Source organism: Sus scrofa, chromosome 14, assembly GCF_000003025.6.
Source record: "Sus scrofa isolate TJ Tabasco breed Duroc chromosome 14, Sscrofa11.1, whole genome shotgun sequence".
NCBI classification, from domain to species: Eukaryota; Metazoa; Chordata; class Mammalia; order Artiodactyla; family Suidae; genus Sus; species Sus scrofa.
Genome location: NC_010456.5, coordinates 40,562,709 through 40,587,975, shown reverse-complemented (window position 1 = coordinate 40,587,975; position 25,267 = coordinate 40,562,709). Strand labels below are relative to the sequence as shown.

At 51.5% G+C, this 25,267-nt stretch overlaps 1 protein-coding gene across 3 annotated transcripts; it reads right to left on the bottom strand.

The window, feature by feature from the left end:
* Positions 1-24,674, bottom strand: CABP1 (calcium binding protein 1). Of its 3 annotated transcripts, XM_001928684.6 has the most exons (7): positions 15,347-16,470; positions 10,543-10,719; positions 7,443-7,473; positions 7,040-7,183; positions 4,300-4,409; positions 3,918-4,065; positions 6-460 (listed from the first exon to the last, which is right to left on the bottom strand). In XM_001928684.6, exons 1-7 carry the CDS (start codon positions 15,389-15,391, stop codon positions 435-437), a joined length of 681 nt encoding a protein of 226 aa, XP_001928719.1. In that variant the 5' UTR covers positions 15,392-16,470; the 3' UTR covers positions 6-434. The 3 variants fall into 3 exon arrangements, with proteins under 3 accessions (XP_020928178.1, XP_020928179.1, XP_001928719.1); XM_021072519.1 differs by lacking the exons at positions 10,543-10,719; positions 15,347-16,470 and adding an exon at positions 23,971-24,674 and having other exon boundaries at positions 1-460; XM_021072520.1 differs by lacking the exon at positions 10,543-10,719 and having other exon boundaries at positions 1-460.

The following is a 25,267-nucleotide window of genomic DNA, read 5'->3' as shown; positions in this document are numbered from 1 at the left end:
TTTCTCCTGGAAATACTTTTATTGGTTCTGAGATAACAGGGCTGAGGCGAGCTGGGATGGGCGCAGAACGGAGGAGGGCAGCGAGAGGCTTTGCCCCCGGGGCAGGCATGCTGTGTGGGGCCCGCTGGCGGCTCCAGGCCCACCTGGCCAGCGGCGACTGGGTCCCTGGCACGCGGCACCTGGCCTGACCTCTGCCGGCTTGGCACGGTGGCCTCCTCGTCAGCCGGCGCCCCCACCCCTTTCCAGTTGCAGGAGTCGTGAGTCTTTCACAGTGCAGAGGGGTGGGGGTCCGGGGTAGGCACCTCCCTGGGGTGCAGGCAGGCCCCATCCGCCAGTATCTTCTGGACTCTCTGCGGCTGCGGCAGGTGAGGCGAGCTCAGGCTCCTCTTCTCCCACCTGTGGCGCTTGGCAGTCCTGGAGGGGCCCTGGTGGCCTCAGCGGGACATCATCCGGACAAACTCTGGTGGGGGGAGGGTCACAGGAGGGAGTGGGGAGAAGGCAGAAGTCACGGGCCAGCTCAGGATGCAGGATGGTATCTCCAACACCCCTCAGATGGGTGGCTACCCCCCCAACTATTGCCACTAGCTCAACCTCTGCTGATCCCCCAGGTCCATTCAGCCTCTTGCAATCCACCTTCTACACAGGAGCTTGTTTTTGTTTTTGTTTTTGTTTTTGTTTGTATTTTTAGGGTTGCACGCGAGGCATATGGAAGTTCCCAGGCTAGGGGTTGAATCGGAGCTATCGTTGCTGGCCTACACCACAGCTCATGGCAATGACGGATCCTTAACCCACTGAGCAAGGCCAGGGATGGAACCCACATCCTCATGGATACTAGTCAGGTTCTTAACCTGCTGAACCACAATGGGAACTCCTAGCAGGAACTTTCTAATCTGCCTATCTGACCTCTTCAGCCTCCCACGGTCCCCACTGGATAAGGTGCAGGATCCTGACATGACCCCAAGGCCTCTCTGTTCTGGCCCCGGCTGACCTCTCCAGCCTCACCCGTCACTGCGCATCCCCAGCCTCTAAGCTCTGACTCCACAGAGCTCGTCAGCATCTCCCCCTCCCTCTCACCTCACAGCTTTTCTGCAACTTGTCCTCTCTCCCTTCTCTTTTCTTTTAACTGGACTTTATTTTTTTAGGGCAGTTTGAGTTCACAGGAAAATTGAGCAGAAAGCACAGATTTCCCATGTACCCCCTGCCTCCATAGACACGCAAACCATCAACATCTGCCAGCAGAGTAGGACATTTGTTATGGAACCTACGTTGACACGTCATTATCACCCCGTGTCCATAGCGACATTAGGGTTCATCCCTGGTGTTGCACATTCTATGGGTTTAGACAAATGTATAATGACATGGATCCCTGTTATAGTATCACACAGAATAGTTTTACTGCCCTCAAAACCCGCTGTGCTCTGCCTATTCATCCCTTGCTCCCTGAGCAACGCCTGGTAACCACTGATCTCTCCATGGTCTTCATAGTTTTGCCTTTTCCAGATGTCATATGGTTGGAATCACACAGTGCGTAGCCTTTTCAAATTGGCCTCTTTTGCTTACTAACATGCATTCAAGTTTCTTCCATGTCTTGTCATCACTTGACAGCTCACTTCTTTTTAACACTGAATCCCGTTCCATTGTCTGGGGGCCCATAGGTTTATTTATGCATTCACTTACTGAAGGACGTCCTGGTTGCTTCCAACTTTTGGTAATTATGAGTAAAACTTCTGTAAACATCTGTTTGCGGGTTTTCATGTGGATGTAGGTTTTCAATTCCTTTGGATAAATACCCCTTCCTTCTTTTTCCCCTAGTGGTTCCTACTCATCTCTTAGGGCTTTACTTATAGACTCCTCCAGGAAGCCTTCCATAATCCCCCCTAGCTTAGCAAAGGTACCCCCATGGCCCAAGCTACTTCCCCTCAAACAGCCTGGACTACATTGTTTTTTTGGGTTTTTTTTTTGTTTGGTTGGTTGGTTTTTTTTGCTTTTTAGGGCTGCGCCCATGGCATATGAAGGTTCCCAGGCTAGGGGTCGAATCGGAGCTGTAGCTGCCGGCCTACACCACAGCCACATCAATGCAGGATCCTTAACCCACTGAGTGAGGCCAGGGATCGAACCTGCGTCCTCAGGGATGCTAGTCAGATTCACTAACCACTGAGCCACAATGGGAACTCCTGGAGTATACTGTTTCCTGCTGGTCTTGGGCTGCTCAAGGAAGGGCTCAGGTCTCTGCATACAGTAGGTGTACAATACATGCTGGTAGAATGAATGGGGGATCCTGGGCCTTCAGGAAAGAACTACTGTCTGTAGGAGTCACTACCTGGACAACCTGAAATGTTCAGATCTGGTGGCAGCAAAGTCTTCTCTCCATCACCACACTCCTCAAACTTGGAGACCAGCGACTCCCCAGAAAAGGCCCTCCCAGCCTTTGTGTTCTGAGCATATTCATAGTCTAGCGCACTTTTATCTTGCCTTTCTGCTCAGAATGCAAGTTCCTGGGGTGCAGGGTTGAGATTTCGCTATGTTTTTCCCCCCGTATCCCATGGTGCCTCAGACAGTGTTATACACAGTGTAACTTAGGTAGCGGTTGAGATTCCAAGTCTGGGTTTATGACCCAGCTCTGCCTCTTATTAGTTAGCAAGTTATATTACTTCTCTGAGCCTCAGTTTCATCCTCTATAACATGAGGTAATAACCGTGTGATCCCTAAATCATCATGAAAATTAAGTGAGGTAATATATGCAAAGCTACTTAGTACAGTGACGGGTATATAATAAGCCTACAGTGAGAGATGATCACTATGATTATTACTGATTATTTTTCAAACACTTTCACTGAGCATTTTTCACATATCAGGCACTGACCTCTGCGAGAATGACAGAGATAAAAAAAAATGGGGTACTTCTTCTCTAAAAGTTCAGAGTCAAGCAGAGATATAACTAGCATTTAGGGGCCAGTGTGAAGGAGGGTGAGCCTGAGTTGCCGTGAAAGCCCAGAAAAGAAGAAGTTCAATCTGGAGAACGAGAGAAGCAATAGTGGAAGAAGTGACCCCACTGCTAGGTCTTGAAGGACGCATAGAATTTAGCCCAAGCAACAAACAGAATAAAAGGTATCCTGACAAAAAGAACAGTGTATTCAAATGAGAGTTTGGGGAGTTCATAGGCCACAAGTATTTCAATATGGCTCTAAGGTGGCATGTGAGTGAAGAAGTGGCAAGACCTGTGGCCAAAGAGGTGAGCTCTGGACAGATCTTAGGGGGCCTGAGGGTCAGGTTGAGGATTGTGGTGTTCAGAAAATACCTACATGGATGGATGCAGAAGTAAGTAGACAGATAAATGAACAGAGATGGATGGGGGCAGATGGATACAGAGATGGATGGATGGATGGATGGATGGATAAGTAGATGGATACATATGGGAAAATGACTGTGCAGGCAGATGGACAAATCAATGGAAGTGTGGGTAGAAATATAGGCGGATGGGTAGAGATATATAAATGTATGAATGAACGTTGAGAGGTAAGGATGCATGGATAGCTGGAGAGAGGTACCTGGGTAGATGGATGCCTGGATGAATACATGGGTGAATGTATAGAAGAATGAATAGATGCATAGATGGACAGATAAGGCCATAGGTAAGTAGTTCCATGCATAATTGTTTAGAGACAAATGAGTAGATAAATGGGTACCTGGAAAGATAAAGAGATAGGTGGACGAACGTATGGAAAGATGGAGGGATGGATGAATGGATGGATGGGTGGTGGAAGGGTGGAAGGTAGATTGGGGGGGTGGTAGGACGGAAGGGTAGGGGGATGGAAGATTGGAGGGGGTTGATGGTTGCCTGATGGATACACACGTGGAGGGCCCTATGGATGCCCACTCCTGCCTTGGTTTCTCTTCCACTCTCAAGACCCACCTACCTTCAAAGTCCACTCGTCCATCCCCATTGAGGTCCACGTCTCGGATGATTTCCTCTATGTCTCGGTGTCCCACCTGATGACCCAGGAGCTTCCTCATGGCCTCTCGTAACTCACTGGTGCTTATCTCCCCATCACCATTGGTGTCAAACTAGAGAAGGGAGGAGGGGGGGAGAGGTAGCTAGAACATGGACCCTGTCAGAAGCAGATCCCAAGGTTGAGCCCCTTCTCCAGCATCACTGCCCCCCTTCCCCAGAGCCCTTCTCTGTCCCAGCTCCTTCCCCTAGTCTGGGATCCAGAACTCAGGTTTCTATTCAGATAGCCATCCTGGGTTGGAATTCAAGTGAACTCCCTGCCCCCTGCCTCTCCACTGCCCGTCACTCACCTCTCGGAAAGCATCTCGCAGCTCTTTTACTCCAATCATATCTGCCGTCTCCGCCAGGAGTTTAGGTCCCATTAGCTCCACAAAGTCATCAAAATCTACATGGCCACCCACTGGGGACAGAGAAAAGGGCTGGGTCATCCATCTGACCATTGCCCATTTCCAACTAGGCAACTGGGGGAACTGCCATCCCCTCCTTGACCTGCCCAGCGCCAGTGTATAAGCAAAGGCCAAATGAGGCCAGAGAGATGACCATAGATGGGGGTGGGGTTTATCAGAGAATGACCAGGGGCTGACGAAGGGAACAAATTAGGAAGTGGACAGGGACAGACATGGATGGGAGAAAGAAACATTAGGTCACAGAGACGGGCAAAGAATTTCAGAGAAGGAGAGAGACATATGCAGAAAGGCAGAGAGAAACAGAAGTTCTGGGCCCCTCACGCACCTTGCCTTCCCCTTATGCAAATAGAACTCACCTTCCAACTGGCTCTCAATGGAGCTGCCCCTAGGGCCTGCTCACAGCACTTTCAGCCAGCAACTGAATTTGGGGGATAAATACCCAGCCTGCAAGGTGAGGGTTATGGGAACTCTGAGGTGGGCCTGCTACACCAGCTCCCTGAGCCCCTAGCAGAACTAGACTCTGTCACCCACGTGGTTGTCGTTCCCTCCATGGCTCCTTTGACCTCTCGCTTCCCTACTCCCTGCCGACGCTGTGCTTCCCCTACCGAATAAACTACTCACACTCAAACCCTTGTCTCCAGGTCTGCTTCTGGGAGAACCCAAATGGAGACAAAGATAATAAAAATAGCATCTCTGTTCACCTCTTGCTGTGTGCCAAATATTGGGCCCGTTTTAGGTATGTCTCCTAAAGAGAAACAGACTCACAGATACAGAAAACAAACTAGTGGTCACCAGTGGGGAGAGGGGTGGGGGTGGGGAAAGATGGGGCAGGGGATTAAGAGGTAGTAACTATGTATAAAATAAAAAAGCCTTATCAGACACAACCTAGAATAGATTTACAAGGAGATCCTGCTTAATAGCATTGAGAACTATGTCTAGATACTCATGTCGCAACAGAAGAAAGGGTGGGGGAAAAAACTGTAACTGCAATGTATACATCTAAGGATAACCTGACCCCCTTGCTGTACAGTGGGAAAATAAAAAAAAAAAAAAAAAAAAAAAAGGCTACAAGGACTTTTTTTTTTCATTTTTTTTATTACTCAAATGAACTTATCATATCTGTAGTTGTATAATGATCATAACAGGACTTTTTTTTTTTTTTTGGTCTTTTTGCCATTTCTTGGGCCACTCCCGTGGCATATGGAGGTTCCCAGGCTAGGGGTCGAATCGGAGCTGTAGCCACCGGCCTATGCCAGAGCCACAGCAACTCGGAATCTGAGCCGCATCTTCGACCTACACCACAGCTCATGGCAATGCTGGATCCTCAACCCACTGAGCAAGGCCAGGGATCGAACCCGCAACCTCATGGGTTCCTAGTCAGATTCGTTAACCACTGAGCCACGATGGGAACTCCTACAAGGATATATTGTACAGCATAGAGAATGTAGCCAATATTTTACAATAACTTTATTTATTTTTTGGCTATGCCCATGGCATGCAGAAGTTCCCAGGCCAGGGATGGAACTTGTGCCAGAGCAGTGACAATATTGGATCCTTAACCACTAGACCATCAAGGAACTCTAATATTTTACAATAACTTTATTTCATTTTATTTTATGGCCACTCCCATGGCACATGGAATTTCCTGGGCCAGGGATTGAGTCCAAGCCACAGTTGGATCCTTTAACTCATTGCACTGGGCTGGGGCTCAAACCCATGCCTCTGCTGCAACCTGAGCCACTGCAGTCAGATTCTTAATCCATTGCATCACAGTGGGAACTCCCACAATAACTATAGAATATAATCTATAAAAATTTGGGGGAGTTCCTGTTGTGGCCCAGCGAAAATGAATACAACTAGTATCCATGAGGATGCAGGTTTGATCCCTGGCCTCATTCAGTGTTAAGGATCTGGCATTGCTGTGAGCTGTGGTGTAGGTCGCAGACATGGCTCAGACCCGGAGTTGCTATGGCTGTGGTGTATGCTGGCAGTTGTAGTTCTGATTTGACCCCTAGCCTGGGAACTTCCATATGCCGTGGACGCAGTGCCCCCTCAAAAAAAATAATCACTATATTGTACACCTGAAACTAATATAATATTGTAAGTCAACTACACTTCAATTTAAAAAAGAAAGAAATTCCCTAAAGAGGCAAATCTCTATAGACAAAAAGTGGATTACTGGCTACCTAGGGCTAGGGAGGGGCTTGGGGGTGATGGCAAAGTGATACAGAGTTTCTTTGGGAGGAAATGAAAATTTTCTAAAATTGATTGTGGAGATAGTTGCGCAACTCTGAATACACTAAAAGCCACTGACTGGCATGTATGGTTCAAGTGAGTAAATTGTATGGTATATGAATAAAGCTGTTACCAAAAAAATAAATAAATGAATAAATACACCAAGAAAAAAAAGTGACTAAATATTCCCCCTAATTGACTTCCTGTGCTCTACTCCCCCATCCCACCCCTCATTTCACAGGTGAGGAAAATAAGGCACAGAGAAGGTAAGTGATTTTCCCCAGGTCGCAGAGCTAGGAAGAGGTGGGCCCAGGACTGGAACCCAGGCAGAAGACAGCATGGACAAGGACAGGTGGAGGGAGGCGGGGAGTGCCAGGGAAGGACTCACGGTTCATGTTGATCTGCTGGGACAGCTCAATGAGCTCCATCTCAGTGGGCATGTAGCCCATAGTGCGCATGCAGTTGCCCAGGTCCCGGCAGTTGATGTAGCCATCCTTGTCCTTGTCAAATTCCTTGAAGGCCTCCCGGAGCTCTGGGGAAGAGAAGCAAGCTGGACGGGCTGGGGCGGGACCTCTGGCCCTGCTGGGGCTATGGCAGCCCCCACTGATTTGGGCAGTCAGACCCTGGAGCTGCCCAGAACCATGCCTTCCTCCAGCACCTGGCTGAGCAGAGGATGCCCAGCTCTGTACCAGGCCCCATTCTCCAGAGGCCGAGATGTCTCTGCCTCTCTTCCCTCCCCTCATCTTCCTGGATGGCTGAGCAACCCTCTCCCCTGAGGACATGGGTCTTACCTTCAATCTCCTCTGGTCGCAGCGATCTGTCCTGAAACAAAAGAACATGTTCTGTTAGCAGCTGTGAGGAGCTCAAGTCTTATGATGCCCAGCTGGGGGCTGGCCGAGTGGCAGCAGGTGCCTGGTGGGAGGTGGTGGGCAGCAGCCGAGGCGTGCCCAGACCACGTCCTGGAGGGAAAAGGTGCAACTCCGCATGTCTCACAGACGTGGGACATGTGCAGGGAGCCAGGAGCCCCATCCAGCCTGGGCACAGAACCTCTGCGCCCCCAGCTCCTTATTCCAGACACAAGAATGTGTCAGGGAACAGAGCTAGTCTGGAATCCAACACCTGTAAATAAAACAGCGTTAATGGGGGGGGTCATCACAACAGAGAGAAGAATGCTCCACCCAATGAGACCAGGAAGAGCAGGGGAGAAGGGGCCTGCAAGGCAATGGGAGAAGCAGGGGCTGGGGGCTAAAGAAAGCAGGGACTAGAGAGGCACCCGAAAGGGAGGAGGAGGAAGAGAAGGAGGAGGAGGAGGCAGGATTAGGGCTGTGCCCTGCTTCCTGGGCACTGCCCCACCTTCTCCAGTTGGACCCTATCCTATACCTCACCCTGTCATGGAACACAGCATAGGACCCTGGCGGCCGCCAGTACTTCTGGCGGCCGCCAGGGTCCAAGCACACATCTCCAGCCTCGAGCAGTGCCCAGCTCTCCTTGGGGAGTCAAGGAAGGCCCCCCGAGGTGAGGCAGCCAAACAGATGGCAGAGAAGTCTCCAAAGAGCAGATCCAGAGGGAGAGCCGAGGGCAGGCTCCACTGCTGAGGTGCCAGTCGCCAAGCCTGCCCAGGAGGGAGACAGACTGGCATGAAATGGATGCGGTGCCCAGCTGGACATGCTTAGCAGGCTCCAAAGCTGGTCCATGGGGCTCATCCTCCCCATATGTCACAGCGCTCTGCCTTTGGGCAGGGAGAGCACAGGACAGGGTGTGCCTGACAGGTGTCTGTCACCAACACAGACACTGAGGTGTGCCACTGCCAGTGTGAGGCATCTCAGCTGTGTGCATGTGCTGTTCTAGCCAATAGAGCCAGGGCAGGTGAGAGGCTGGTGCCCACTGGCTCCAAACTGGCCCCAAGGCAAGGGACTCCAGCTCCGGGAAACCTGAGAATCTTCCAAAAAGGGCTGCTGAGAACATCTTGTGGGACAATCAGCTGCACAGGAAGGATCTGGCTCTCAGAAGTGGCCATACATGGCCGGACAGTGTCCAGAGTATACGTGCGCTTGGGACAAGTGGGCTGCAGGCTCCCAGATCCTGCTGGTGGCCTTTCAAGCTCAGGGTAGGGGTCACCTGAAGCTGTGTGTGTCTCTGTGAGATGATGGAAGGATTTTCACTTAAAAAGCCTGTCACAGTGCACAGGGAAGGGCTGTCACTCCCTCTAATACCTAATTCCACTTCTACCACCCACTAGCTGTTCCTAGGGAGACTGGAATCTTGGGTGACGAAAGGATGCTTTTTACAATGCCGCACACCCCCAGTAAGTGAAACTGTATACATACATGCAGAGTATGCTCAGTGGGACAAGTGACAAGCCCTCTCCTGTCCCACAGGCCTCCCACAGCTTCTCACATCTCCAGGACCCAGCTCTGCAGCCCCCTCCATGCTTCTTGTAAACCTGGAGCCAGGAAGCAGAAAAGCTTAGAACCCTTTGGCAGGGTGTATGTGGCTGGAGCTGGTCCTGGTGGCCTGTGCACTAGAGCTGGGGACACTCGCCCATGTGGCAGGGAAACCATGAGCACCAATTCAAGGGGTCAGGTGGGAGTGGAGCCCACCACACGCCTCACTCCTCGCTTGTGCAGCTGAGGAGAACTTGGCCTCTAGAGTCACATGGACTCAAGGCCAAAGCCCAGATCTGCTGCTTCCTAGATGTAGGACCTTGGGCAGGTCATTTCAACCATGTGAGCCACAGTCTTCACATCTATAAAATGGGTTAATACCAGTACCCACCTTACAGGGCCTCTGGGAACACCCATGAGGCAAGATGTATAAAGTGTTTAGCAGATGGCATTCAATAAACAGAACCTACCAATGTTTCTTTCTTTCTGGGTGTTTTATTTGTTTGTTTGTTTGCTTTTTAGGGCTGCACCCGCAGCATATGGAAGTTCCCAGGCTAGGGCTTGACTCAGAACTGTAGCTGCCGACCTACACCACAGCCACAGCCACAGCCATGTAGGATACAAGGCAAATCTGAGACATACACCACAGCTCATGGCAATGCTGGATCCTTAACCTACTGAGCAAGGTCAGTGATCGAACCTGCATCCTCATGGATACTAGTCAGGTTTGTTTCCACTGAGCCACAAAGGGAATACCCCAGTGTTTTAATCTGTCACATCATCACTGATACTCTCCTCTCTGTGACAACCAGTAGGAGGCCATCCAATGCAGTGGCCACATGTGACTATCAATTAATTTATTTACTTATTTATTCCAATTTAGGAATAAAAGCAAAGTAACAATTCACTTCCTCAACAGCACCAGCCACATTTCAAGGGCTCAGTAGCCTCATGAGGCTAGTGGCTACTCTAGAGGGCATTGCAGATTGGAGAATATTTCCATCATCATAGAAAGTTATCCTGGTTGGTGCCATGTATTCAGTACTGTGGTTCAAAACACAGGAAGCCCTTGAGACGGATTTCTCCAGCCTGCATCCTACCTTTCTCGCCCACTAGCTGTCGCCTTGAGCGTGTTAACGCTCCAACTCAGTTTCCTCATCTGTAAAATGGGGATGATAACAGTGGAGTTGCTCTGAGGCTTGAGGCAGGCAACACACCAAAGCACTCAGCACAGTGTCTAGGGCATAATAAGTGCTCAAGATACAAAAAACAAAAAACCTCAAACAATACTTGCTGGTATTATTACTTCTTGCTGGTGCATGTGGCCTCACCAGTGCTTTGCAGCCACAGGTGGGCAAATTTGGGGGTCAGATTTACGAAGTGAGGGTTTGATGTGTGACTGTTGGGGGACCCACCACTATATGCAGAGGCCCCTCTTCTTTCCAGCACCTTCTCATGCCCTGGGAAGCCAAGTCGAGCGCAGCTTCTCAGGGGCCAACTTACGTACAGGCTGCCTGTTCTCCGCGAAGCCCTTACGCAGGAAAATGCAAGCGGGGCCCAGCAGGTTGTGCATGACAGCGCAGTTCTGGGCCAGCATCAGGAGTGGTCCCGGGAGTTCACCGCTGGCCGCCAGCCCCTCCTCACTTGTCTGCACCACCGTGTAGCTGGTCTCCTCCTGGCGCATCTTCAGCCAGCACCAAGCACATACAAAAGAGAGGCAGGGTGTCACCTCTTTGTGCTACTAGGTCCTCCTGGCTCCAGCCTGGCTCCTGGTCCTAGAAGGGGTCCTGCTCAAGAGAAGACCTTTGAGAGGCCAACAGCGGAGAGCCTTCAGGATGTTCAGAAGCAGGTGTCAAACTGGTCCAACATATAGAGTCCCCAGTCCTTGACCGAAACAGATGCTCGAGGGAGAGCTGGCTGTGATACCTGCTGTGGCACACGTGCGGGCACACACACACAAACACACACACACACCAGACATGGGCACGGAAATACACACTCATTTGCACGCAGAAGCTCAGAGAGAGAAGCAGGCAGAGGGAGGCTTCTGCTCATTCAGGGAATAATGTTCTTCCCAAGATGTTCCCAATGTCCCAGTGCATTCCCCAGGGCTTAGCTGCACAACTGACTTCTGACCCACTGGAAGGTGGTGAGGACCATCAGAGCTGGCTACGGAGAGCAGCCTCAGGTAGTCTGCGAGACCGGAGGTTGCAGACACAGGTGCCATAGAACAGAAAAGAAGTAGGCAGGTGTGAGAGGTAGAGCCTGGGGCAAAATGGATGCTGTGTGTCCCCTCCAAAGGGACAGCATTACCTACGTAACTCCAGCTCAGTATTGCCAGACTTTTCGATGTAAAGCACTGGGTAGGCTAAACAAAGCATATCTGTGGCTCAGATTCCACTCAGTGTGTGGCTTCTCAACCAGATACTATTGACCCCCAGCGATTCTCCTCGTCCCTCCCGCCTTCCCTGGCTCCCTGCCCGGCCCAGCCTGCAGGACCTCTAGAGGCTGAGGCAGGGCCCCTCTCTGCTTACCGAATATAGCCATGCTCCCAGGCCTCGGCCAGCCCATCCTGCTCCCTAATGGTTCCCATGCAGCTATAAAAAGTCAGCACTGCCCACAGACAGTCCCCTTAGGACAAGAGCAGCGTCCAGACACAACATTCTATTCTACCACAGGCTCCTCCCCTGCCAGGATGCCTAGCATCCCCCTGGACTCCAGGTTAGTCAGCTCTGAGCTTGGATGCCCCCTCTCAGCATGGGGATTTGGAGCCGAAACTTTGCAAGAAAGAGAAAGCGGTGGAAACTTAGAGGGCTGTCTTTGACCAAGAACCCCAGAGCTGCATCCCCTACCTGTCATTCTGCTGCAACCTTCTTCCTGCTGGGTTCGTCCTTTGCACCCAGGAGAAGTTCCTGGGACCTAAGGGGTATCCTGTCTTCCCCGCCTCACCTTATCCTCTCATGCTCCTTCTCCCCCACTTCCTAAGACTTCCTTCCAACTTCCTAAGCTACTTCGAGGCCTCGAGAGGAAGAAACAAATTTTTTTTTTGTTTTGTTTTGTGGAGGGGTGGGTTTTGGCTGCAGCATGCAGCAATTTGATGTGGAATGTCAGTCCCCAGACTAGGGATCGAACCTGGCCCACAGCGGTGCAAGCACCAAATCCTAACCACTAGACCACCAGGGAACTTCCAGGAGCAATATTCTGATTCCTCAAAGGGCAAACAGCAACTCAGTCCAGCCCAAGTTTGGTGAGTGCAATAGGGGTCACGCTTAGTAATCTTAGAACCTGAGGGGTGGCAGACACGACCAGGGGTCCATTCTGGTTTGATGACCAAAAGAGGTTCAGAGTCTCAGCCACGCTGATGCAAGCTTCGAGGACCTGGCAAGAGCAAAGGCAGAACCAGAGAGACCTTCCCATCTGGGAAGGTGGCTCAGAGGGAGCCCAGGAGTCAAAAGTGGCTTCAGCCCAGGAAACAATCTCAGGAGATGTTTATAAAGAATCAGCCTTTTTGTTTCTCTCATTCATTTGGCTCGGATGCGCACACCCAGGAGGAGGAGGCAGCAGGTGGTCCAGAACTCCGAGAGGAACTTGCGTATAACTGGCTTTCGACTCAAACAGGCGACAATTTCTGGCTCTGCTGCTTGCTGGCTATATGACCTTAGGCAGGTCACGTCACCTCTCTGGGCTCTGGTTTCCTTCTCTGTACAATGGGGATAATCAGGGCTGCTCAAGGTTTCTGTGAGAGGTAAATGAGCTATTGCATAGTACCTAGAGCATGGTAAGAGCTGAGAGTTACCATGGTGATGATGATGATGATAATGATGATGATGATGATGCAGCAACTTAAGAGATGCTGGGTGCCAGAAGGCATTTACTTCTGGCTGCAGAGGAAGTGGGAGAATATTTGAAGTGAGAAGGACAGAGAAAATTTTGCTCCCACGAAGGAGGAACGAGTGATGGCTGGGAAATTTCCATTGCCTCTCTTGATCTTAACCCTGCCTGGCACCAAGTTGCCCTGGGAGGCTGCCGTTCTTCCCTGGCCAATGATGGGACCTGACAGCCTGGTCCTGCCCTGCTCAGAGCCTGGAGGAGGCCACCTCTTTCCGTCACCAATTTCCGGACACCACGTAGGAAGCCAAGTGGGCAGAAGCTCATGGGCTCACAATGTTTCCTGGTACTGAAGGGATATCTCCTGAGTGTGGCAGGGCAACAGGAGGGGCCAGCAAGCCTCATGATCTAACAGCTTTCTGACAACACCAGCTGGCCAAGAGGGTGCTCCCTCTCATTGAAGGTATTCAAGGAGAAGTTGAGTGAGGAAGTACATGGTGAGGTGGGAGAGGGCACTGCCCCAGTGAGTGGGAAAAGGGACTAAGATGACCCATAAGGTCAGATTCAGGAATCTATGAATAACATCTCTGCCGGCAGGAAAAAGAGAGAGGCAGCCTCTCACGGAGGCAAAAATAAGAACAAAATACCAGTTTCAGATTCACACAGACCGGGCTTTACATCTCAGCTTTGCTTCCAGTCAACTGTGGGATCTTAGGAACGCTCTTATCTCTGAGTCCAGCTCCTTCCTCTATAAAATAGCCAAGAGAACTACTTGGTGGAAAAGAGCAAAAGCAATAACAGATGTTGGATGTATTGTCGATATTCAGGAAAAAGCAATGATTACTATCATCAAAAACATGAGATTGAATGCAACACGTTTTAGGATCCTTTGCCTTAGTCCATGGACCCCAAACCTATTTCCTTTTTTTTTTTCATCCATTCCCCCTTCTCAGAAGAGCCAGGGTGGAAAAATTATGATAGTGATGATCATGATACTAGCTAACATTTTATTGAGCGCTCTATTCCAGGCACTGTTCACAGAACCTTCTTTAGCCATCACAATCACCTTAGGAAGTAGACAGTAGTATTTCTACTTGATGGACGAGGGAACTGAGACCCAGAGGAATCAAAGAACTTATCCAAGTTCACAAGGGTAGAAAGAGGATACCTCAAGAGTCTGACTCCTAGGTGCTCTGCTGTGTAAGGGCAGACGGGTTGGGTGAGACCGAAGGACAATTCCTGTTCTTAAACTCACCTCTTTAAGCTCTGGACAGAACCAAGGGAAAGGACTTCTGCCCTGTGGTCCTCTAGGCTATTTCAGATCTGCTTCTGCTTCTCTGCAACAGTGTGGAGGCCAATTCTGATGCAAAAGACTCTCCCTTAAGATGACAGATGATATGGGGTGGGTGCACAGAAGAAACAGTCAACCCTCGGAAGGATCCAAGGAACAGCGAAGATTAAAAGGAATTTGATGTGAGCAGCTTAGCTAAATGAGGAAGACGATGAGCAGAAAAGCCTGAAATGTCCTAATTGGGGGGCCATCTAACAGAGGAGATAGGATGGGGTTGGGGGTAGAGGAGATACTTGAGACCTTGGGTAAGTCACTTAACCTGAGTGACAATCAATTTCTTTGTTTGGAAAGTAAAAGAATGGAGGAAAAGCTCCCTAAGATTCCTTCCTCCTTTAAGTTGTATCTATGAGTTTCCTCTATGCCCTGACGACAGAGGGCTAGAAACATAGGCATAGCCCATTTAAAGCAAGACCCTACAGATGTAAACCTAGGCTTGCAGGAAAGATGCTTTGGAGGTGAATATTTGCTTTCTAAAAGGGATTCTTGCAGAAGGATATTATCCTGGTGTATAAGCAATACTTCCATTACAGAAAGCAACTTACAGACAGCTTTGCCATATGTTCTATTTCTCAATGGAAACAACCCTGGGGCCCCAAACCAATCTGATCCTAGTCGAGAATCTCTGACCTAAGATTTATGAAGGGTAGAAGGGGACATCCAGCTTGCTTCCTGTCAGTAGCATTGGGATCTACCTCAAAACCCACAATTCTAAAAGCTCAGAGCCCACCAGAGAAGGTCAGAGACCCTCAGTGAGCCCCCCCCCACCCTGCTAAGAAGGAATCTTAGCAGCAGCAGGGTCAAGCCCAGCTCAACCCTCTCTGATCCTGCCAGCTCTTAGAGGGTCGGTCCACTCACATCTTAAGTATCCGTGCTTTTCATTTGACAGCCCAGGAACTACACAGTTTCGTTCCTAAAGCTTGTGCAAATTCCCAAACCCAGCCCCCACCCACCCCATGCAGTTCTAAGTTCCAACTTCACCTCAGAGTCTAGGACAGAGAAAACGGTGATGGGAGGGAATCTGGAGGTAGGAACAGGGAAGCGGCTCTAGACAGAACCCACGGAAAGGGTTGCAAGCTTCAGATGCCCACGCCCCCCCACCCCGCCCCAGGTCTTGGGAACTCCAGAAACATACCTTCCTTGAGAGATTTCTCAGTGGAGACTTCACACAGTTGCCCATCCTAAGCTGAGGCAGCCCCTCTCAGGATCCCCGGGTCCATGAAGGAGGCTCCTGAGGGCTAAGAGACCTTAGTCCTGGTCACCGCGAACCCCAGCCTCCCTCTGCCTGCGCCGCTCTTCCTCCAAGACCGCGCTGAGCCCTCTCGCTTGTGCGCGTGCTCTCTTACTCGTCTGCCTGCTCCTGCTCCCTGATTTTTTTTTTTTTTTTTTTTGGTGGATTGTGTGTGTGTGTGTTTGTGTGTGTGGGTTTAACTTTCTGGACACTTTCTTAAGGAGATGAAGGCAGGAGGGGAGAGTGCAGGCACAGAGAAAATCATCGCCCAGAGAGCTGATGGCAGAGGGCAGCTAAGCTGGAGAAGGCTGCCGGATCATCTACATCAGATTAGAGCTGAGTCCCCTTCCCGGTTCATTCCCCTTCCCTCGGCCCCTCCTCTCCCGCTGTCAAATCTGCGGGGAGATTGCCTCAGGGAGGGGAGCCCAGAAACGGCAGCTGCAGCTGGGAATTAGGCCAGCAGACCCAGAAGGGGAAGCAGGCTAGTTTGGGCCCCCAAAGCCAGGTTGCCTCCCAGCTCCCAACCTTATGCGTACGTACACACACACACACACACACACACACACACACTCGGGCACCTGAGGACAAACACGCATCTTAGTCGCCCGCTGGCAATCGCAGCTGGATTGAGAGCAGGCAGCTCCAGTTGAGGCCCTAGAAGATCTTGTGACGACTCCCCATCACGCTCCATTTTTCACACTTGCCTCCTCACTGATTGGGATGAGGCTCCAGGGCTGGAAGCACAGCTGAGCCAATGGCAGCTCCTTCCGCTCCCTTGGCCGGTACAGTCTCTCTGACCCAAGGGGGTCCTGATGGAGGCAGTGCTGGCACAGCAGGCAAGAGCGGGGGTTGGGGGGTGGGGGGTACTATGAACCTTCTCCTAATCCCCCACCTGATCCTCCTGAGAGAGGATTTTTCATGGGCTTCCTTGAGGCGCAGAGCCAAGAGGCCGCCCCTTGCAAAGCGGTTTTCAAGGTCCCAGAATGAAACTTTTTGGGTAACTGGCGGGTCCTCATTCCTCCAGGTTCCAGCTTTGTTGTGAAGTCATCACCAGCCTCAGATGTCACCTTCTAGACTCACGGCCGGAGCCAGATGACCCAGGAGAGGAAATGTCCCTGTTTCCCTGCAACTTTTCCCAGCAGGGGGCACCAGAGATAGGCTGGGAAGCTGAGCTCTTCTCAGGAAACGTTTACATGCACCATGAGTTTCAGTCCAGAGAGGCTCCTCTCGCAGAGATTTTTGGGTCCAGCTCTGGGCAGCTGGTCAGAGCTCTTATTAGGGAAGATGGGTGGGGATGCTGGCCAGAAGGTGCCATAGGCTTGCTCCCAGGACCTGGGGAAGGAGGTCCCTTGACAATCGTGCTGCTGATGACAATGGAATGGTTTAATCAGGGAAGCTGTGCAACAATCTGGTTTTGGCCAAATCTCTGGAGGGGAAGATGGAGGTGGGGCAACCCCCTGAGTACAGAAGGAGAAGCCTGGAGGGGACGGGCGACACCCAAAGGACAGGAAAGCAGGTGAAGACACTGCCGCTGCCGGGGATCTGGTATGGGAAGAGCCAACAGAAAAGCCTTCTTCAACGACCTGCTCCTCGGAAACAGCATCAAGGCAGGATCATAGGAAGAGCCATGGACTCTGATAAATGAGAAGGATCTGGAAGCCTTGGGTTGAGTCCTGGCCCCCCTAGCTTCTGAGTTCTCACATGCCAGAGCTCAGTTCCCCAGCGTGGTTATAAGGTGTCTGTGGGGAACGTGCATGGCACATAACAGCTACTCCATAAGGAATTATTATGATGAAAGAAGGAAGTATCGCAATGTATACATCTAAGGATGACCTGACCCCCTTGCTGTACAGTGGGAAAATAATAAAAAAAAAAAAAGAAGGAAGTATCATTTGTCCCATGTGCCAGGGAAATTGTGGGTACAAGTTAAACATGGTCCCTGCTTTTAGGAAGCTTACATTCTAGCAGGTTGGCAGGAGATATCAAAGAGCTACCAGCATACTTAATTATGGTTCAGGTAATCCTCTGAAGGGGAAACACAAAACCTCGAGAATGTGAGACAGAGGGATCTGACTCATTTGGGAGGGGTGCGGGGCAGGAATGACTGGTAGGCAAAATCTAGAACACCAACCATCTGCAGACTCCTTGGAAAAGTGAGGGCTCCTCATGGACCCTGGAGGGGAGAGAACTTAGACTCCAGGTACAAAGCCAATTCATATGAACTAAGTGGGTGGGAACATGAAAAGGCAGCACAGTGTAAAACAGGGGTTCTCAGTGCTAGCTGCAGACTAGAATCTTTGGGGTCCTTCCCCAAAGATGCTGAAGGAATAGGTATAGGTGAGCCCCAGACGTGAGTGTTGTTTATACTCCAGGTAATTCTAACCTGCAGCCAGTGTGGAGAACCACTGATATAGAGGTGAAGAGCTTGGCATGCAGAGTCAGACAGACTTCGGTTCAAATCTTGCCCTGCTGCCTACCAACTATGTAAACTTGAGGACTTTAGCTTTCTCTTTTTTTTTTTTTTTTTTCTTTTTGCCTTTTCCAGGGCCGCTCCCGTGGCATATGGAGGTTCCCAGGCTAGGGGTCGAATCGGAGCTGTAGCTGCCGGCCTACACCACAGCCACAGCAACGCAGGATCTGAGCCGCGTCTGCGACCTACACCACAGCTCATAGCAATGATGGATTCTTAATCCACTGAATCCAGGCCAGGGATTAAACCCGCAATCTCATGGTTCCTAGTCGGATTCGTTAACCACTGAGCCACGACAAGAACTCCGACTTTAGCTTTCTGAGCCTCAGTTTCTTTCTTTCTTTCTTTGGCCACGCCCATGGCATGCAGTAGTTCCAGGGCCAGGGATCGAAGCCATGCCTCAGCAGTGACCCAAGTCACAGCAGTGATGACACTGGGTCCTTAACCTGCTGTACCACAAGAGAACTCCGAGCCTTAGTTTCTTTATTTATAAAATGGGTACTCTAATAGCCCTTCCCTCATAGGACTCTTGTGAGGAGCTATCGAGATAATGCATACAAAGGGATTGCCATGATGCCAGGCACGTAGCCAATGCCCCTTCCCCTGCCAGGCATTTGTCTTAAAGAGCTGGGTGGGGCCTCCATTCACATAGCAGGGCACCCACTAGGGTCAGACTTGGTGACTCCTGCCCCCTGCAGGCCAGCCCCAAGCACAGCACGTGTTTGCTGACCTTGGGATACGCTTCTGTCCTTGGAAACTGGAGGCAGGAGACAGCAAAACCAGGTCCCTATGGAAAAGTCATGTACTTTGAAAAAAATCCCATCCTCCTTTAGTGGAGAGGGTGCTTGAGAGGGTGCTTGAGGCTTAATGGCAGCAAGGGATTCAGAATTCAAACCCAGGGCTTGCTTAAGCTATTTTATCTTTTTTTTTTTTTAATCTTTTCTAGGGCTGCACCCACGGCATACGGAGGTTCCCAGGCTAGGGGTCTAATTGGAGTTGTTGCTGACAGCCTACACCACAGCCACAACAATGCCAGATCCAAGCCACGTCTGCGACCTACAGCACAGCTCATAGCAATGATGGCTCCTTAACCTACTGAGCGAGGCCAGGGATCGAACCCTCAACTTCATGGTTCCTAGTTGGATTTGTTAACCACTGAGCCACGATGAGAACTCCTGCTTGAGCTGTTTTAAATTGGGTGGTGGTGGTTCTGGGTGACGGGAGTAACTACGTATCTTGAGGAGGCAGACGGCTTGACCTTCTGAAAAATTTTACCAAGGGGTGAATGGTGGGGGCTTCCCTAAGCAGTAAAGTACCCGGGCACAGCCCCACCTCCTCATCCCTATGCACCGTGGCAGCAGCAGCCCCGGGCCTCCCAAAGCCACACTCAGCATTCTGGAATGGAATAATAGGATCAGAGGGATGAGAAGGATAAACCCATTGCTGATTATTCCTGATTAGGGGGAGGCTGGCTTTGGGCCCTGATCAGTCCAAGCATTTGAATGTGGATGGCAGCCTGGTGTGAAGGCATTCAGGGAAAGCTAGGTCACAACCTGACAGGTGCTTTGTGGATGCTTCTGACCAATCTGGAAACATGCCTCTGTGACTTTCCACTGGCCCGCACGGTGTGGCACTGGCAGTTTGCTTGGAGAGAGACACACCACATTGCCATCCTGCCCTTTACTTACTCTGTGACCCTTGGACAAGCCACTTCCCCTCTCTTGAGCCTCTTTCCTCATCTCTAAAATGCAGGGAGATGATGTTAACTTTCACAGGTTGCTATGAAGATAAGATTATGAAAAGTTACTTTTTCCATTGTTTACTGGGCTCTAGACAGGTTTCTGCAAAACCTACCAACTGACACCAAGTCACTCCTATCATCTATGATTGATGCAGACCACAAACTGACCTCCTCTTCCCCTCCCCCAGGCCCCGACCCTCTCAGAGAGCAGTAGGGAACGATTATGACCTGGCAGGGGTGACTAATATCACCAAAGCCCTCATCCTCAGCACACCGGCCTAGTGCACTTTAATCCATTAGGACCCAAACATCATGGTGTCTGTCTGTCTCTCTCTCTCTCTCTTCTTAACTCTAGGAACTAAGAAATCTCTGAAGTCCAGAGGCTGGAAGTATCATCCATTCATTCATTCGCATATCATGTACCTCAATCCTATTACATGCAAAGCAGTTTGGGAACTGGGCTAGCCTACTTGGATCAGAAGAGCTGTCTCTATAGTTAGAGAAATGGGAAGGGTGGATAAAGTTATGGGTTTTTATTCATATTTGTCTGCTCTACAAAAGGTGTTGTTTCCCAAACTTAGGGTAAGGAACAAAAAGACTGTTTTTTTGTTTTTGCTTTTTTGCTTTTTAGGATTGTATCCAAGGCATAAGGAAGTTCCCATGCTAGGGGTTGAATCAGAGCTGCAGTTGCCAGCCTACACCACAGCCACAGCAACACTAGATCCAAGCCACATCTGCTACCTATACTGCAGCTTGTGGCAACATAAGATTCTTAACTCACCGAGCAAGGCCAGGGATCAAACCCGCATCTTCGTGGACACCATGTTGAGCTCTTAACATGCTGAGCCATAATGAGAACTCCCAGAAAGACTGTTCTTGTCATTCAGCTCCTTCTTTTTTTTTTTTTTTTTTTTTTTGGTCTTTTTAGGGCCTCACCTGCAGCAAATGGAGGTTCCCAGGCTGAGTCCAATCAGAGCTGTAGCCACTGGCTTATGCCACAGGCACAGCAACACCAGATTCAAGCTGTATCTGCAACCTACACCATAGCTCACGGCAATGCCAGATCCTTTAACCCAGTGAGTGAGGCCAGGGATCGAACCTGAAACCTCATAGTTCCTAGTTGGATTCATTAACCTCTGAGCCAGGACGGGAATTCCCTTTTTTTTCTTTTTAGGGCCTCACCTGCAGTATATGGAGGTTCCCAGGCTAGAAGTCCAATTGGAGCTGTAACCACCAGCTTATGCCACAGGCACAGCAATGTCAGATCTGAGCCGCATCTGCAACCTACACCACAGCTCATGGCAGTGCCAGATCCTTAATCCACTGAGTGAGGCCAGGGATTGAACCCGAGTCCTCATGGATGCTAGTCAGTTCGTTAACCACTGAGCCACAATGGGAACTCCCAGCTCCTTCCTTTAATAGCCTTCTTCACTTGGCTCAGAGTTTTCACACTACCTTATGCAGGCCCTCATTCTGACAATTACCCTATTAATAATAATAATAACATTAATGATGCCTGCACCCTTTTCCAGCACCCACTCTCAGCCAGGCCATTTGACATCCTTAATCTTGCGTAACCCTCATAAGAGCTCTGCAAGGTAGCTTTTTGTCAATCTCATTTCCAGATGAAGAAACCCAGACCAGAGAGAGAAAATAACAGGCCCAAGGTCACAGCAATAGGAAGGGACATTGCTGGGCCTGGAACCTGCAGCTCTACTATCTCCCAAGCCACCATTCCTTGCCTTAACCTCAAAACCATGCCATCTCCCTGCAGGCAGTAAGGATGCTCTGTGAGGTCACTGGAAGAATCCTAATTCCTGTTCCCCCTAATGAAGGAGTCTATCATGGTACCTTCATGTCACCTTGGCCGCTGGTCCTGCCTGATTCTATTACAAATGGAAAGACGTTCTGACACAGCCCTTGGTAGGTAATCAACAATAACTACAACAGTAATAATAACTAATGTCCATAGTTCCTTGCTCTGGGCCACACCCTGAGCCACGTTCTGTACATGACTCCCCCCCAAACCCACTGAGATACTACGATTATCCCTATTTTGCAAATAAAAAAATACAGGCTTACTGAGGTTAAGCGATTCACCAAAGGTTAAAAAAAAAAATGGAACTTGGGAGATGCAAAAAATATACTTCCCCAGGGCTATATTTTGCCTGAAGCAGATCCTATCTGAAAGTTTCTATATTCGGAACCTCATTTCCCTTCTCTTGGTTCTGACCCTGTCTCCAAGGACAGAAATCTCAATGCAAATGAAGGGATGGAAAGATTCATTCTTGCAGGAGACTGGAGACTCTGCCACAAAAGTCCCAGGCTGGGTTTTATTGTTGTCACTGTTGTTTGAATAGATGCCTTGGAGCCATCAGCAGGAAGCCCAAATGAGCTGTGCTGTGCTTTAAAGAGAAAGTCTGCAGCCCTAGAGAAAAGAGCTTCCAGAGGGAGGTAGTAAATATTTGATGGGACCTTCCAGCTCTTCCTGACTCAGGTGACCCTGGTGGCATTTCAGAACGTTGGGCTGGAGAACAAACAGCCTGCATTTTGTGACTGAGAAAGTAGAAGGAGGAAGAAAAGCACGTGAGCTGAAATGATCAGAGCTCACAAGAGGCCCATGCAGGCAAATTCTGCATGACTGTAAAGAAAAGGCTCTTTTTCCGGAACACAGTCCAATCACCAGCAAACTAAGTAACCAGAATGTGTGTGATTCTGGACCAATGGCCTACCCTTCCAAACTGCTAGACTATAAGCTCCAAAACAGCCAGAACCCCAGCTGTCCGGTTCACTTCCGTCTCCGTAGTGCCCAGCAAATGCCTAGGCGAAGGAGGCGATCCAAAAATACTTGATAAATGGATGAGCAGTTGTCACTGACCCAATAACACGGTATCCCTTTTGCAACCCAGACCACTCCTGCTCTAACACCTGACACCCCCTCACTCACCTATAAGCCACTGCAGGGAACTCTCTCAACACATCGCTGCACTAACTCTCACGGCTCTGCGTCCAAATCTCTACTCTAGAGAACTGTTTCCAGCTAACAAGGGCTCCTGGCAGGAACAAAGCCACTCGGCTGCCCTATCACACCGCCGTGGCAGCCCCGTGCAACCAGAGTTTACGTGCAGCTGCCTTCATGTCAGACCTCCACGGGCCTCAGCCACTGTGGAGTAGTATTTTGAAAAGGAATGTGCAGCTCTGAAGCTGAACACACACGGCCTCCTTGGAGTTCTGATCCAGCACGGCAAGCCAGGAGCTTGAAAGGGCTTCTTTACACTACCTCCTAGCACAGAAACGCACAGCCTCCCCGCCTTCCGCACACCATGCAAACACTCTGATCAGACCTCTGCATTACCCCTCTCCCTGGCTGCTGCAGAACTGTCTCCATGCTGTGCCAAACGAGTTTGACTTAATTATGGGCTCAAAACTAGAGGAAATCCTGGCTTTGCTCAGGAGTTCACAGGTTCCTTTCTGCAGAGCCTCTCTTCCCAGCAGCACACCCCCAAACTGTAGACCTGGAATATGGCCACGGGGTTATTTTTAAAGGGCAGATGCCCAGCTGCCTGGGACTCTTGAAAGAAAGGAAACAAAATGAGCCACTGGTGACCCCTTAATGACTTTTCTGACCCTAGAATGCACACAACTCAGGCTAGGGGTCTCTGGGTGTTATTCCACATCCCCCAACTCGACAACTGCCCACTGCCATCCTAATGGAATCTGTAGAGCCTCAACCTCTTTAAAACACCCCAAAGTTCCAGTTTGGACCACAGCTCTGTCCATGCCTACCCAGACACTTCTCTTTTCTCACATTTTTAGCTCTCCTAACTTTCCCAGGTCTTTCGGACCACCACAGGCAATGGCTAGGGTCCCTCATGCCCAGGCAAGGCTGTGTATCTCGAGCTCCCCACTCTTGACCCCCAGATTCCAAACCCATTTGCTCTCTTGGGTCGCTCACTGGCTGTCCTGGCCAGAGGCCAGAGGAGAAGGTTTGGAGCCCCCTGCTCGGAGCTCCCCTTGACCTCTGCAAATTTCCAGGCAGTTTGTGGAGGTTGCTCCCTTCCAGACCGGCCCATTCCGGCAGGTGGAGGGAGGCTAGGCGTTGGTGTCTCGTCCAGAAGAGGCCCGGAGCGTGGACAGCGCACAGGGTGCTGAATCAGGCACGGGGGAGGAGGCGCGCAGGCCAGTGCTCTCGGCTACGGGAGGACTAGAGGAGCGTGACCCTGGGGGGCCTTGGGAAGCGGGAGGAGGGCTGTGAGCGCAGCTGCGGCAGGGTCCCGAGCGCTTCTCCAGGGAGTGGGCGGGAGGCGCAGCCCTTACCTGGCCGAAGGCGGAGCTGAGCATGGGGCGCAGCTGGTGGAGGAACGGGTCTGCCTCGGACGCGGCAGCTGGAGCTGAGTCCCCGCGACCCGGGGCTCGCAGCGAGCCTCGGAGGCCGAGAGCCGGGGACAGACCCCGTTCCTCCCCATCCCGCCCGCGGGCCGGCGGCAGCGGCGACGGCGGCGAAGGTCGGGATGCCGCGGCCGGCGGCGCCTCCCGGGGCCTGCAGTGCGCCTGGGGGAGCCCGCGCCGGCTGCCCCGAGCGCCCTCCTCTCGCGGCGCTGGCCGGCACAGGGGCCTCCGCGAACTGGGGTCCCCTGACGGTATCGGCGTGCCTGGGCAAGGGCCGGGCAGCCGGCGGCTGGGCAGCAGTGGCTCCCTGGCAGGGCCGTGGCGGGGAGCCCGGCTGCCCCCGCTCGCTGCCGCCGCCTTCAGCAGCGACGTCTTGGACTCGCTTTTGGCGATGTGGGAGCTCATCGCGGCGGGGCCCGCGCTCGCATGGCCCGGCGGGGGCGGCGCGGTGCGGCGCGGCGCCGGGCCCCCGGCGGGCAGAGAGTGGGGCGCCCGGCGGGAGCCAAGCCCGAGGACGCGCTGGAGGCGGGCGCCGTCCCCCGGCCGCTTAAATGCGGCCCCGTCGCCACCGCCCATGTGACAGCGCAGCCTCTACGCCCGGAGCCCCGAGCTCCCCGGCGGCTGGCGGTGCGGATCTGTGGGGGCCGCCGGCTGTCCCCGAAGAGCCCACCCCCGGCTCCCTGGCGGCCCAGGTACCGCTGCGCCCCGCCCCTTGCCCCGCCCCGCGCTCGAGGAGCTCCGCTTCCGGGAGGCCCCTGGCGGCGGAGAGGGAGCTGCGGTGAGGAGCCGGGAGCGCTAGGGAAGGGGTTTGGCGAAGGGCCCCAAAGACACTCAGACCTTGACGGCGCTGGCGGTGCCCCTTAACGCGCCCGGATTTTCCCAAATGACCCAGAATCGCCGCAACCTCCAGAAATGCTGGCGGGGTGCACTGCCCAGGAGGTACAACTTTGGAAATGATGACGAGTGAGGTGAAGTAAACTCGAGACCCAAGGAGGATGTACCACAAGCTAGTTATGACACCACCACAACAAACCCTGGGGCCAGAATGGTATGGAAGGACACTGCTGGAAGGAAAGGCCCCACTCCGTGGGGGCTTCTCCCACTCCCAGTACGCTGGAGCAGGATCAGGATGACCCTGGTAAAGAGCCAAAGAATTTTCAGTTGTCAGAACAGAAGAGAAGCCAGGTGGCATTTGTTGCAACCTGGACGTCTGTCGCAGGGTCTG

Coding starts and splice junctions, on each gene's coding strand:
- CABP1 (XM_021072519.1), bottom strand. CDS start 24,618: ATGGGCGGTGGCGACGGGGCCGCATTTAAGCGGCCGGGGGACGGCGCC. Junction 4,410..7,039: donor CCAGCAGATCAACATGAACC/GTGAGTCCTTCC, acceptor CTCTGTCCCCAG/TGGGTGGCCATGTAGATTTT. Junction 4,066..4,299: donor TGCGAGATGCTTTCCGAGAG/GTGAGTGACGGG, acceptor TCCCTTCTCTAG/TTTGACACCAATGGTGATGG.